The sequence below is a fragment of the Artemia sp. Qi Xiang Cuo genome, chromosome 14, assembly GCF_049724085.1.
Source record: "Artemia sp. Qi Xiang Cuo chromosome 14, ASM4972408v1, whole genome shotgun sequence".
NCBI lineage: Eukaryota > Metazoa > Arthropoda > Branchiopoda > Anostraca > Artemiidae > Artemia > Artemia sp. Qi Xiang Cuo.
The window spans coordinates 33,637,374-33,651,388 of NC_142807.1; the positions used below are offsets into that span (position 1 = coordinate 33,637,374).

At 36.4% G+C, this 14,015-nt stretch overlaps 1 protein-coding gene across 5 annotated transcripts in view; it reads right to left on the minus strand.

Moving 5' to 3' along the window:
- Positions 1–14,015, minus strand: part of CYLD (ubiquitin carboxyl-terminal hydrolase CYLD) — a 115,793-nt gene that overhangs the window by 77,296 nt on the left and 24,482 nt on the right. For all 5 annotated transcript variants that reach the window (XM_089100511.1, XM_089100515.1, XM_089100512.1 and 2 more), the window contains exons 7-8: positions 11,454–11,641; positions 6,836–6,944 (exon numbers count right to left, since the gene is read on the minus strand). In XM_089100511.1, the coding sequence (XP_088956637.1) occupies positions 6,836–6,944; positions 11,454–11,641 (297 nt within the window). The remainder of the gene's footprint in view (positions 1–6,835; positions 6,945–11,453; positions 11,642–14,015) is intronic.

The following is a 14,015-nucleotide window of genomic DNA, read 5'->3' on the forward strand; positions in this document are numbered from 1 at the left end:
TCTGGCGTTTGGACATAATTTATTACTTTACTTCCGGTTATGATTGCTGCTGGAAGTGCTGAATAGCTTCAATTTCATTGCATAAGTAGCTGGTATTCTAGAAAAATAGGCACAAAACAGGCGCAGAATATTCGAATCGCGATCTTGCATAAGTAACATAGGCAGTTTTGACTCTGTCGCTATTGCATCCAAGTCGGCACATTGCATCAAGAATTTGGATTGATATGTTTCCGGTTTTACTAGCTCATCAACGCTGGGTAAATTACAATCAGACGAAAGAGCAACTCCGAGGATTCTTGACGAGAAAAAATTCTAGAATGGCACTGGAGGGAACTCGAGGTCACGCTATAGGGGGCAAAACCCGATGATATTCAATTTGGAATGGTTGAGGGTCAGTTTATATTCTTTGCCAACATCGAAGAAGCAGCTTAGGATGTTATCACATAACTGCGGCTCTTTCACTTGGTTGGATACTAAATATCTGAGAATAAAAGAGAGATCATCTACAAATTTGAATCGTTCATCAAATTGGCTAGCATAAAGTTTATCAGGTACATGAAGATAAAGTCGGCAAATTTAGCCCCTTCTGGGGCTTTGCACGTGATGTTTTTCCTTTATGAGGTAGTGCACTCTTCAAACAGTGAGAGTAAGCATTGTGTTTGTTCTTTCAGAAAACTTGGAATAAAACCTAGAGTACGTTTGTGGGTACCAATAGTATTTATATTCGCAGCCGCAATGCTTTCTTAAAAGTCAGCAAGTACAAGGTTGACGTATGTACTACCATTATCAAGCCATTTGAAGACTATATCCACTAAGCGGACTGGGTAAACTGCAGTGCTACATCCCTTTGGACCACCCTACTGGAAAGGGTCTATTTTTTCTTTAGTTTGTTTTAGCATTTCTTTCAAGATGAAAGATTCTGTTGCCTTGGCGAGGGGTGGCGTGGTGGGTATCGGTCGCAAATCAAAAGCGATTATTGAATAGCAACAAAAATCGACTCGATAATTTGAGGAAGAGCTACAGCCAGTGGCGTATTTAGGGAGGTGGGGTGTAGGAGTCCCTGCCCCAGTATACTTCGACAATATATTGGAAGTGATGCCCTTCTTTTGCTTTTATATCTGTCTAGATCCTACACTTTTAAGATCTCTCTCACATCCATAGCAGTCGCTGAAAGTTGTCAGTTCCCTCAGTCATTCCATTACTTTGCTCGAATCTACAGGAACTCTTAGTTCATGGTTATTGTGATTACGTTTGATCAGGTTGAAAGCTGCATAAGCTTCCTTGTTAGTATTTGACTCGACTTGACTCAGTGATATCTAAAAGGAATATGAAAGAAAGAAAGTGATTCGTTGATGTTTAAAAAAAGAAAATATATTGACAGATATCATGATTACAAAACGAAACTATCTCTCTATTGGTATTTTTTTTTCTTCAAAAAGAGTGTGTATAGTTGATGAAGATAGTGCTTTGACTCCTACTGTTCCAGTAATTGAGGCAAGGATAGAAGGTGCTCGTCTAATATAATTCCTGGCAAAACCATTCCACTCAAAGGGAATATTAATCAATGACTTTTTTTTGCAGCTTGATACATCATTTCCCTTTTTTCACGTTTTTAAATGATTGAGAGGGATTGGACATTAATAATGAAACAGATTACCCCTATAACAGCATTGCATTGACACTAATCATCCCAGATAAGTTTACTATTGGGTGTAGATCAACAATTATTGTTAGCCAGCTTGTAAGCCTCAAGAACGGTCTAAATACCTTATTTCACTTCGGATTCTAATTGAATAGTTTACTTGTAAATCATAACCTTAGTCATACAATAGCTTTCTTTAATACCTTAGAGAATTTCAGAAATTCTTAAAACTTTTTGTAGCTATGAAGCAGCTGCTGTAAGTCTGTAACTCTACTGGACAAGCTATACTGCATATCAGAGTAGTTTCTTTAATACTGAATTTTTACTAAGTCAGTAGTTCTAGGAAATATTGGTTGTTTAACTGATGTTTTTTCCACAAACTGAAAATACTTAGAAAAGGGAGAATTGTTTAATTTCTCGGGAAAGATGGAATGAAATGAAGACAGATACAAGAACTAGGATTACGGTGGCTGCTTTATAACTACCAAATTTCTAACCTTATGACTACTCAAAACTGAAAAAAAGCTCGTACATTTGTTGCACAATTTTACCAACAATCCATGTGCCATCAAATCTTTGTTAAACAAGGGAAGAGGATTGTCGATGAGCCAAGGCACGCAAGAGCGGACCGCTGAATAACAACAGTTGCGTTTTTATCCCATATCTTCTGAGGCCTTAATTTATTTTCCCGTTTTTTAAACCAAGCTTTTTCTCCTAAGGCCTGCAAAGAAAGGAGAACGGGGACTCTGAGGTCAGTTTACCTATCTACTCTTGGAATTAGTGTAAGAATCACATAAAATATGAATCATGGCTGACAATTATGCATCTGTGAAGGTCAAAATTGCAGGAGCATTTCGAATCATCTACTAAAAATGCGAAAGTGCACTAGTGCAGAACAGTATCAACGATAGTGTAGGGAACGTCATTTGGAACACAATCTAAAATAGATTGCAGGAGCATTTCGAATCATCTACTAAAAATGCGAAAGTGCACTAGTGCAGAACAGTATCAACGATAGTGTAGGGAACGTCATTTGGAACACAATCTAAAATAGAACAAAATGTGAAATGTTTTTCGATATGGGCTGATGAGATGATTGATGTAACTTCAGAAGAACTGCTTGTTCTTATCACCTGTTTCTATGACAATCATCAAATGAGAAAAGAGTTTTTGTGCTTAAACACTGCAAAGGACGTGACTGGCGTAGGTCTTAAAAAGCAGATTATTAGACTGCACTTAGAGTTTGGATTAGACACGAATAAGTTAGTAGGAATTGGTTTTGATAGAGGTGGTTACATGTCCGGTTTGTACAAGGGCACTCAAGCAGAGATACGAAAGTGGTATCCACTTGCCATTTACACGCATTGTGCTTTGCATTGTTTAAACCTTGTCTTGGTACGGGCCTCCCGATTGAACTCACTTCAAATCCTGTATGGAAACTGGCAGAAGTCGTTTTTTCCTCTTCCCTCAAACCAACTCAATTATTAGCTTCTTCACTGCAATCCGTTCTGCCGCATACAGAAAAGCAAAAGCTCTTTGCTTTTGCGATACACAGTGGGTTGAAAGGCATGATAATGTTATCACTCTTCTGGAGTATTTTTCTGCTGTTTTTGGAACATTGGAGGGCTTCGCTGACAACCAATCCTATTCAGGTCTAGTGGCGAAAGCCAACTCCTTAGTAGCAGCCATAACCAAGTTCAGCTTCATTTTTCTCTCTAATTCTTGTTAGAAAAGTATGTTCAATTCTGGTTTCAACTTCCATTTCTATGCAGAAGGAGAATTTAGATCTGCTTGCCTGCTGGAAAGAAATTGATCTTTTCAACTCTGTATTAAAAGAGCTAGCAGAGGAAGATTTTCCTTTTATTTATGGAAAAACAGTCCAGGCGGGTGAAGGTGTTGGAACATTCACTTCAATGCCAAGAAGCCATCATCGGTCATTCTCCTCTTCAGACACTTCTCTTTTTAAGGACTTTGTCTTTTCCCCATACATCTAGCGGTTATGTGACGAACTCGAAATGAGATTTCTTAACCACCGAGCTACAGCATTTCAAATCCAACTTCTGCTCCCCCGTTTTATTGTTGATGATGTATTAGCCGAGGTTGTGACGAAGCTGCAAAACTATAAGCTATTATGTTTCTCTGAGATTAGTCTCCTTCCTGAGCTGACTGTCTGGAAAACCAAATGGAAGTCTATAGACAAGCCTCATCGCCCTGACAAAGTTTCTGGAACTCTTAATATGAGCAACAGCCACTTTTTTCCAGCCGTGCGTTCACTCTTTATTGTATCCTCCACCTGCTATCACGGCATCTGCAGATCATTCAATTAACACACTAAAGCAGCTTAAAACATACCTTCAAAAACAGACAGGAGAAGACAGGTTCAATGGTCTCATACCCATGTCTATCAATTGTGATTTCAGGGTGGATATTAACAAATGTTTTAAGCGACTCTGGGAGGAAATTAAGACGGATTAAAATATAAGAAGTATTTACAACGATTATGCCCTTTTGTATCTGATTCAAGGATTAGCAAGATTAGAGCTCTTCACTTTGGTTATTTGAACTGATTATTTTAATGGCATAGTAATAAATAAGCTCAAATGACAGTAATATACCAAGTTACTGGAAACTTCCTGAACTTCCCGCGGCTATTAGTCCCCCCCCCCCCCCGAACGGAAATCCTAATTGCGCCACTGAGCCAAGCTGAATTTTAGTGCAGTACTTCAAGATGCCCAGCTTGGTTGTATTGGGTCGGCAGATGTAATAATTAAGAATTAACAAAACAAGACACTGAGTTTATTTAAAAATATAAGAGATCAGGATTTTCTTGTGAACATAAATCAAATCAGTGGTTAAGAACCGAAAAATTGCATAGTCTCAAATCATCAAGACCGCTTAGCAAAGACTCAATTTCAGCCACATCTGCATATTGTATTTTGTGAAGCACTTGTTCTTCTTCCCTTTTCTTTTTTTCTTGGGGATTCCAGAACACAAGTGCTGAGGTTGCGACAATGACCCCTATTATAAGTCAATTAATAAACCGTTTTAAGTGCAAAGTGGTTTCTTCTCTTTGTTTTGACAACTGAGACAGTACCAACGATGCCTTCAACACAAGCGGGTGAGTGTAGAAGGGACTTGATAGAGAAAATAAATCTACAAAACTCTAAATACTTCGCACAGATAAAACTGTTTTAAAGCGTCTTCAGCCCCCCCCCCCCCCCAGGAAAGCGCTGGTCTCTTAAAAGTACTGAGGTGACTTAGATTCAGAATAGATTGACCACCATTGACAGCCCAATTCTATGGATTGTTTTTCGACTATGTTAGTAAACATTATTAGTACTGATGGAAAGTCTTCTTCACCAGAGACGACCAAACCGGTTCAGCCGCTTTTATTTTCTGCAAATATTAAAGTTTGAATTGCAACAGAAGCGAATTTAAAAACCCCTTCTAACTCCCCATGGAGCTATAGAAAGACAATCTTAAACCCACATACTGTTTGGGCAGAAATACACTTTTGCTACTGCATTGTGAAATTCCTAGGGATGGTCTAAAACAATGTAGAGATATCTCCACCAAGGACGTGCAGCCAAACCCTCTTTGCTTGAAACAAAGCATTCAACCTGCTGACTTATGGCAAAATGAAGCCAAAAAAGGCAACTACAATTTGGTATAGACATTTTCTATCATTTTCAGGGGCTTTCCGCAGATGGCGGCATTGTGGCATTGAATCTCTCGTGAATACAATTTTTTACTGCTCTGCTCTAAAATAGGAAGAGCTACGGACTCAATGGACACCAAAAACTTCGAAAAATCTCTGATTTTGCGAGTTCTTCATCCTTTAAAACTATGTCTAAGCTGTGATGCTATGTGTGAAACCTGAATACACTCAATATAATTATAAAATGAGCATAGAGTTAGTCAAATTCAAGGGGAACCTCGCTAAAGGTGCTAGACGAGCATAAAACCAGAGTATGACAGTCTAACTGTCGTACAGTCTTGCGTACTAATGATAGACTGATGATTGAAAATAGCAATCTATCTATTAAATCATAATTTAAGCTCTAATATAGAATTTTCAACTTTCTTTGTCTACGTGGAAAACAGGCTTTGGTCGAATGACTAAACAAACCAATCTGTCTTGACAAATTGTTATATGAACTGTCAAAAACTGGCATGAACTGGTAAAGGGTGCATAGCCATAGTTGCCATGTTTCCCATACCTTGGACATATTCCTGACCTGATCAAAGCAACATACAAATAGTGCTGAGTATACCACTGCAAAAGTTTTACCAGCGGGTCCAAACTTTTGTATACTTTAAGAGGTGTGCCTTAATGATTAAATCCAAAGGCACGCGTTTTAGGATTTTGCACGTATATTCACACAAATGTGACTTGTAAAATCACTTCAAAGTCACAAAAGAAGAGATAAGAGCCATGAGCCTTCAGCATTTATACAGCAATGATCGGTGAACATGGGAATTTTGGCTATCGAAAAATATTCCGGAGTATTTCAGCAAAATTGTCCAGAATTTCAGAATTAACAAAAAGTTACATAGATGTACAGGCCAGAGAAAAATGTGCTGGAACACCCATCGCATTACTGACTCCAGGGACTAATCAATGGCGAAGAATAAACAAAGTGCTGCTTCCACTATGCAAAGGTCTCTGCAACACTTTACGCTGCCCGAGCAACACAAATCTGGTTTAACTTAAACATTGTATTCATATAATATTGGTAACCGATAACTTTAAAGGATAAGGATATTAAAGGATCCTTTGAGAATTTTATGGGACAACTAAGAGGGGCAGAAACTATTTCACTATAAGACTTTAATATGGGTAAAATATATTCTAAAGCATTTGTTGCACTGGTTACAGTCGACAAACGCTCAAAGGTTTCGAGGTATAATACCATAAATCTGAAAGGCTTTATGAGTGTAATACTACAAGCAAGCAGGAATTTTTTCGGAGGAATTTGAAGGGGAAGGACAAATTGGTCAAAATACCAAAAACACATTGTGATGATTATAGAGATTATGGAAAAATGATACAAACCGTAGGATTGTACCAGGCCCAGAGTCAAGAAATCTCTTCCCCTTATGTACTTGGCTGGAAATTATCAATTTTTTTTTACAAATGTTATTACTTTTCTAAATGCAATTTTAGATTAAGTTATAACATGATATACTTACAATCTTCAATAATATCAGTAACGTCCAATAATAAAGATGGCATGACATACTCGTACATTTTATAGGACTTCCCAAATCGAGGCATCTGAACAATTAAACATGAAGGTACCTATCGAACAAAAGTCTATTAATTTTGTTTTCCCTAATTTGAGAGAGAAAATTCATTTTTATTAAATAACAATATTCACAAAAAAAAAACATAACAAACAGACCTACCACGTGAAAATCTATACAGATTTGTTTGTGGCAGGACTCACTATTTTACTCACTCATATATATATTGAAAAAAAAACTTACTCACATATATATTGAAAAAAAAAACAATGCAATCATATAAATAAACAAGAAATAAACCTCATGTGAACCGCGAACCAATCCTTACACAAGACAGAAGACAGAATACAGCCCCCCCCCCCCTCAGCCATCCTGATTCATTAAGAAATTCTTTAACCTATTTTTAAAAGATGACACACTCTCAGCCATCTTAGTGCTTTCTGGAAGACTATTCCATACCACAAAACACAAATGCCTAAATACAAAACTAGACCTAGCAGTGTGTCGTCTCTCATGTACTAGGTCCGCAAAATTCCTTGCATCATAAGAATGGTACGCAGAATTCGACGATAAAAGATCACAAAAATAATTAGGTGCTAATTTATTTAAACACTGACACACAAAAATACCGGTCTGATATTCCCTCAACTGCCCAACATTTAAAACATTAAAATGGCGAGAACAATCCATTGTACTTTCACATTTTTCAAAATCACCGAGCAGGCGCAGCGTTTTATTCTGCACAATTTGTACCCGTTTAAAATTTACAACAAAATTACTAGCCCACACAGAACAACCGTATACAATGTAAGGATGAATAAGTGAATTATATAAAATTTTCAAAACTGCAACAAGAAAAACATGTTTAAATCTACGAATCACCCCTAAGCCCCGCGCAACTTTCACCGATACAATTTCCCTATGTTTTTTCCAATTTAAATTACAATCAATCTGAAAACCAAGATACCTTGTATCAAATATCTGCTTAATCACCGTGCCATTAAAATTAACCAAACCGAAAACATTATCAATAACTCCAGTACGACTAAAAATCATGTAATTAGTTTTACTCGCATTCACTGCTAAGCAACTAAGACTAGTAAAAATATGCAGGTCAAGTAGCACTTTATTTGCTTTTGAAACAAGCTCACTCAAAGCCTTTCCAGCAATCCCTATAGCTGTGTCATCCGCAAAGGATGTTATGGCGGCATCAGGAATGTAGAACTGTAATGTGTCAACATAAATTAAATATAAAAGCGGACTTAACACAGAACCTTGTGGTACTCCACATAGTACAGGAAGAGGTGAACTGACAATATCCCCCACTACTACACGCATTGATCTACCATACAAATACGAACGAAACCAATCAATCCAATTTCCTTTTATCCCTAAATGTGGCATCCCATCTAACAACAGCTCAAAATCAACAGTATCAAAAGCTTTCTTAAAATCAATAAAAATAGTTAAAGGAGTAGAGCCGCTCTCGAATACATTGTTTAAAACATTAAGAAGATGGTGCACTGCATGACTATTAGAATGAGATTTCCGGAATCCAATTTGCGTGTCACATAAAAACCCAAGAGAATTTAAGGTAGGAATAGTTTCTTATAAATAACCTTTTCAAATATTTTTGAGAAAAGTGGCAGAATCGATATAGGTCTCCAGTTTGACATTTCTCTTTTGTCACCACCTTTATGTAAAAGTACAATTTTTGCTTGTTTTAAAGCATCTGGGAACTGACCTTTTAACATAGATAGGTTCACCAAGTATAGAAAACAAGGCAAAAGGTAAGCTGCGAGATCCTTAAATGCCTTAAGGCTAAGACCGTCTATTTCTGCTGAATTCGACTTTATTTTTTCCAGTACGTCCTCAAGATCAGACTGAGTGCACTTTATGAATTTCATGGAACTACCCTTCCCACGGTCATCAATAAACAACCCATTTTTATATCTAAGGTGAATACAAATACAACAAAAATAGACACAAGGGGAAGGGTAACAAATAATAAAAAAAAGTGAAAGGACGGATTGGATCGAAAACAAAGCACATAGCAAAAAATTATGTTAGTAGATTGCTACTCTAACAAAAGTAAATATTTCATGAAAAAAAATTACTCTTCCCGCTCGTGGAAAAACATCTTTTATTTATTTTTCTTAATGTAATAAAGTTAATTTGCTTAGCTTAATGTAATACTTCGGGTAAAAAAAATGTTTAATTTTTTTGGTTGGTTTCTCCCCGGATTTTTCTGGCCACAGAGCCTACTGTGGTGGGGGGTGGGGGACTAATAATAATAATAATAATTATTATTTATAACCCACTCAAATCACAAGATAAATGTTGGAGTAAACACACAGAGCAAAAATTATTCAAAAACAAAAATCAACAATAACATTACATAAAATACCAATAACAATTAAACAACAATAACATAAAATAAATACAATTAATAAAACAAACGGATCAAACCATGGTGAAGCGACAAACGCTGATACGCTGTTTCTGAAAGCGTTTCCTGTAAACCAGTCAGCTTCTCAGTAATATTTGGAAGGTATTTTTTTTTTTTTGTGATTCCTATACCAAAGAGGAAGATTGACAAGATAATTACGGAAATGGAAATAAGAAACTCAAATGCCACTAAAATCCTAACTGCTAATTGAAGTGTTTGTTGTTTTTGTTGTTGCTGCATGTAAAACACTGTGAAACTTGTTAAACACTTATACATTTCTTGTTCTTTCTTGTTTTTTACAATAAATTCATTCATTCATTCAGGTTCAGGAAAGCCATTGCCCAATAAGCTAAAGGCTGGGAACAGAACCATACTTGCAGTCCTAATCCAGAAGAGGAGAAGCGCAGTGGCGGTTCAAGGCCTTGGCACGAGGGACAGCTGCCTCCCCCGAGTTTTTCTGACATCTGACATTAGATTCCATTTATTTTATACTTTTAAACTCGTAAGGTATAACTTACCCCCCCCCCTCCTTCAGATTATGAGGCCCGAAACCGCTAATGGAGAAGCAATGAATCCATATTAAGGGAAATTGTAGCGTATATTCAAACATGGCAAGTTCCTTTTTATGAGTCCTGATCAGAAGTTCTCTCACTAATTCAAAAAAAAACAAATAAAATAATAATAAAAAAAAACTGAGTAAGCTTACCCAGCACTCCCTTAAATATTGTCCATGGCTATGTCCAACAAAAACAGGGTAAATCATTCTATCTACAAGAATTGTATTTTAGAAAATGAGAGGAAGGGAGGACAAGCAAGAGGCTGAAGCCCACCCCTAAAAAGCGTTCAACCTGTGTTCAAATACGCTAGATTACCAGTACATTGTTAATTTATCAATTAATTCACAAAGGACCAATTGTCAAAGTTGTCAAGCTGATATAATGTAGCACAAAATTGCACCGAAATTTTCTTTTCTATAGAAAAATCAGAAATAATCAATACCTAAAAGGAAAATTAATGATTGTAGTATGTATATTATACATACCAGGGGACCCAGCTTCGCTCGACGAAGCGGACATTAGACATAAAAACGGTGTCCAGGGTATTCCCCTCTACGAAAAATTCTCCCCATGGAAATGCGATTCCCCCATACAGTAACTCACACAAGGAAAAACCTTTTTGTGTAATTTTTCTGGATTTACTTGTATTGAAATTCATTTCATTTTTTTTTTCCGTTAAAGATGCCCCTGAACTAGTTTTTCCACTTGTTAGACAGTTTTCCAGCTTACTGGGTCTCTAATTTCAGTTAGCAGACGGAAAAACATTAAGAGCGATGGGAGGGGAAGAAAAATTTTCTGAAAATCTTGATCTATCTAGATCGTTTCCTAGCACCGGAAATTGTTGGAACGCAAATTTTTGTCAAATGTCTTCTAGCCGCAGATCTCCCTTCCACTTCATTTTCGTGTATCATTATCTCCAACTTTCTTAAATACTTTTTACCTTAACTGTTCGGATTCATTCAAAAATCATGTGTAATTTCGCATGTCATCATAGATACCAAAAAACTTCTTTCCCATCTTTTCTCCGGTCGTCATGTTTTTGCTTTAATTGCGTTGTATTTCAGTCTTATACAAGAATATAAACCAAAACATCAATACTAAAAGAATACAATTATTAGCTTGGGGCTAATGTAAAGAATAAAGAGCCTAAGACTGAAAAAATTGTTGAATACTTTTGACTAGTGCTATCTTTTTTTTCACATTTGTTGGTTTCTGTTGATCCTTATCATACTAGCACACAAGTAGGCTATAGTAGGCTATAGGAGGAATTAAAATAATCTAAAGAAGTCCTCATCCTCCAAAGAATACAAAAGAATATTTGAGCATAAAGCGCATCTTTCGGAGCCTTAAACCCTAACCCCTCCAAAAAGGAAAAGAAGGCTTGTAATCCATGGCAGGTTATAAGTGAGATAAGCTCATAATTTACCTGCTAAGGTTCTTTATTGTTCCGTTTTTCAATACTACAACAAATAATAATTAAACCATTAGTACAAGAAAAAGACAATGAGTAAGCTATGCAAATCAACATGCCTGAGCTGTGTTCATTCTATATACTCACTTCTTTCAGTTTGATTCCACTAGTAAGGAAACTGTGTTCAAAAAGGTGTTGAACTGTTGGGAGGATCAACCCTTCTTCCTTTTCAACAAACAGCTGATAGAAATAGGCATCTTGTCCAGAACTCAGTCTCAACAAAGGCTCCACCTTTAACACTTGCGATAGAAGACAATTCAGAAACTCTTCAGGGTCTATAATAAATATATGTATATACATATACAATAAATTATCTGTTTCAATTATTTTTCTTTTCTTTATAACGAATGCCTCTGATCAATGTGGATTAACTGTAAATAAATATTGGAAATAATATTGCGACATCTGGAGTACCCGGGCAATATTATCATCCTATATTATTAACAATACCACTGACTGCCTTTAGTTGAGATTAAATAATTGACCATAGCTTAAGGTCAAATGATTTATCCGATTATGGTACATAATGATAGCTTTTTGGACTAAGATGTTCACCGGCAACCCGTTCAGGCTAAATACTTCTTAATAATGTCATACTTTAGTACCCCAATAATAATAAAAAAGAGGTTTTTTCGGGAATCAGCCCACTATGCAAAGACCTCATGTACATTTAATTTACAAATATCATCTTCCGTAGCATTTATTGAATATAAAATGCTAAAACACAATAAAATATAAATGCTCAAATTATGCTTGGACACAACTACTCAACTCAACCTGAATTCACTTGGTAGTTGTAGACATGAGTTCACATATCGATTTGGATTAAATTGTTTAAACTCTCCAACTCATCTTGGTTTATTACCCGACGTTGAAAGCCTCCTATTGAAGCAACAGACACTGGACTTCGATAAATATTCATGGTTCATGAACCATGATGGTTAATTTTATTGATGGTTCATTTTAATCTCTTGACCTTGAAGCAGCACTTACTACTTTAAATTTTTGATGTAGCTGGTTTTATTTTTTTTTTTTTTTAACATTGACATGCTCATCTTAGCTCCAGCTATTGTAGTGAATAAATGTATTCTATATTTATTTGTTGGCTTTTAGTATAGCTGCAATATTATGGTGTAATATTCCAAAACACCCTTCCAGTTTACCTGTGTAATTAGGAGTTCTGTTCACGCTTTTTGCTTTACAAGAACAAAAATACTAACAAACTATTGATTTCTACTAACCACTGTTATTTTTTAAAAGAAAAACTCATAGGAAATCCAGTGAAAACAATACAGTAGCAAGTAAGAGTCCCTCCCCGTTACCAATGCAAGAATTTGAGTTTCACCTTAATATATCTGGGTTCAGCCATGTGTAATATGTGAATATATTAGTATTAATGTGGATCGAATCAATAAAACAGTAAAACTTTCTATTTACAGGCTCCCACAATTCGGTAACTAAGAGTAAATCTACTGCTCTATGTCATAATTTTGAAAGATCAGTTAGTAATTGCTTAAGACCGTTTCACTATAATAATTATTACATTTTTTTCTATGAAGACAGAGAGCAATTGAAATCCATACCAAACTTCATTAAAAATACAAAAAATACTAAAGTCTTTCACCATAGAAATTTATTTCCCTTAGAGCTCATGTATCTTTTTTTGCTGCATTTTTTCAGCGTCGTTAGTCGTTAGAAGCGTCGTTAGTCCGATTACTTACTGCTAACTATGGATAAGCCAATACAGAATTTAGCTCAGGGATGGGGGGGGGGAGGAGCCAAAATTTGCTTAGAGGAGATAGAGGTAAAAGAGCTTCAAACTGCGGCGGAAAAACAGATATGAAAGAAGAAGGAGGGAGTGAAAAGAAAAATAAGGAAAGAAATCAATATTTTTCAAATCTTTCTTGAGTATTTACTATGAATAGACCCATACAGAATTTTACTCAGGGATAGGGAAAAGAGCCGAAATTTTCATAGAGGACATGGAGATAAAATACCTTTACATAACATCTTAAATTTCCCATTTCAAAAGACTCTGTGGGGAAGTTTTTGTGGATAACAAACAGAGAGAGTTATTCTTCTGGGCTTGGTATGTTTTGACGGGCGTCTTCGGGCTGAAAAACCTCTTCCTAGCTAATTTATCTATTATGGACTGCCTCCCCGTAGTGGCATAATATTTGTAGGCATGAATATATAATGAGTCGGAGGTGATAGGCTCGAAATTGTCCGTGAAGGATTTCGACTCTCGTTCATAGAAGAGCATCGCCAAGTGCTGAAAACCATGTTGTGACCAAGATGGGCCCAGGATTGCACAAGGCCTCCATTCATGGAGGTCCCAGGCACTTCTTGCTGTCCGATTCTAAGCCGGCTTAATCACTTCGGTGTAGACTTGAGGAGATATGTGATCCCCGTCCTGCACTGGAATCCGGGATCATTGCTTTACCTAAGGCGAAAATAATTTCAATGATTTGAAGACCATGAAAATTGGAACTTGGAATGTTACGACGTTAAAAAATGACTATCGTATCGACATTTTGACTGATGAATTCAGACGATTCGAACTGGATTTATTAGCAGTTTCAGAAACTCATATCCCAGGGGTAGGAAGCATGAAATTGATGATATAGAATTTTTTTACTCAGGCAGGCA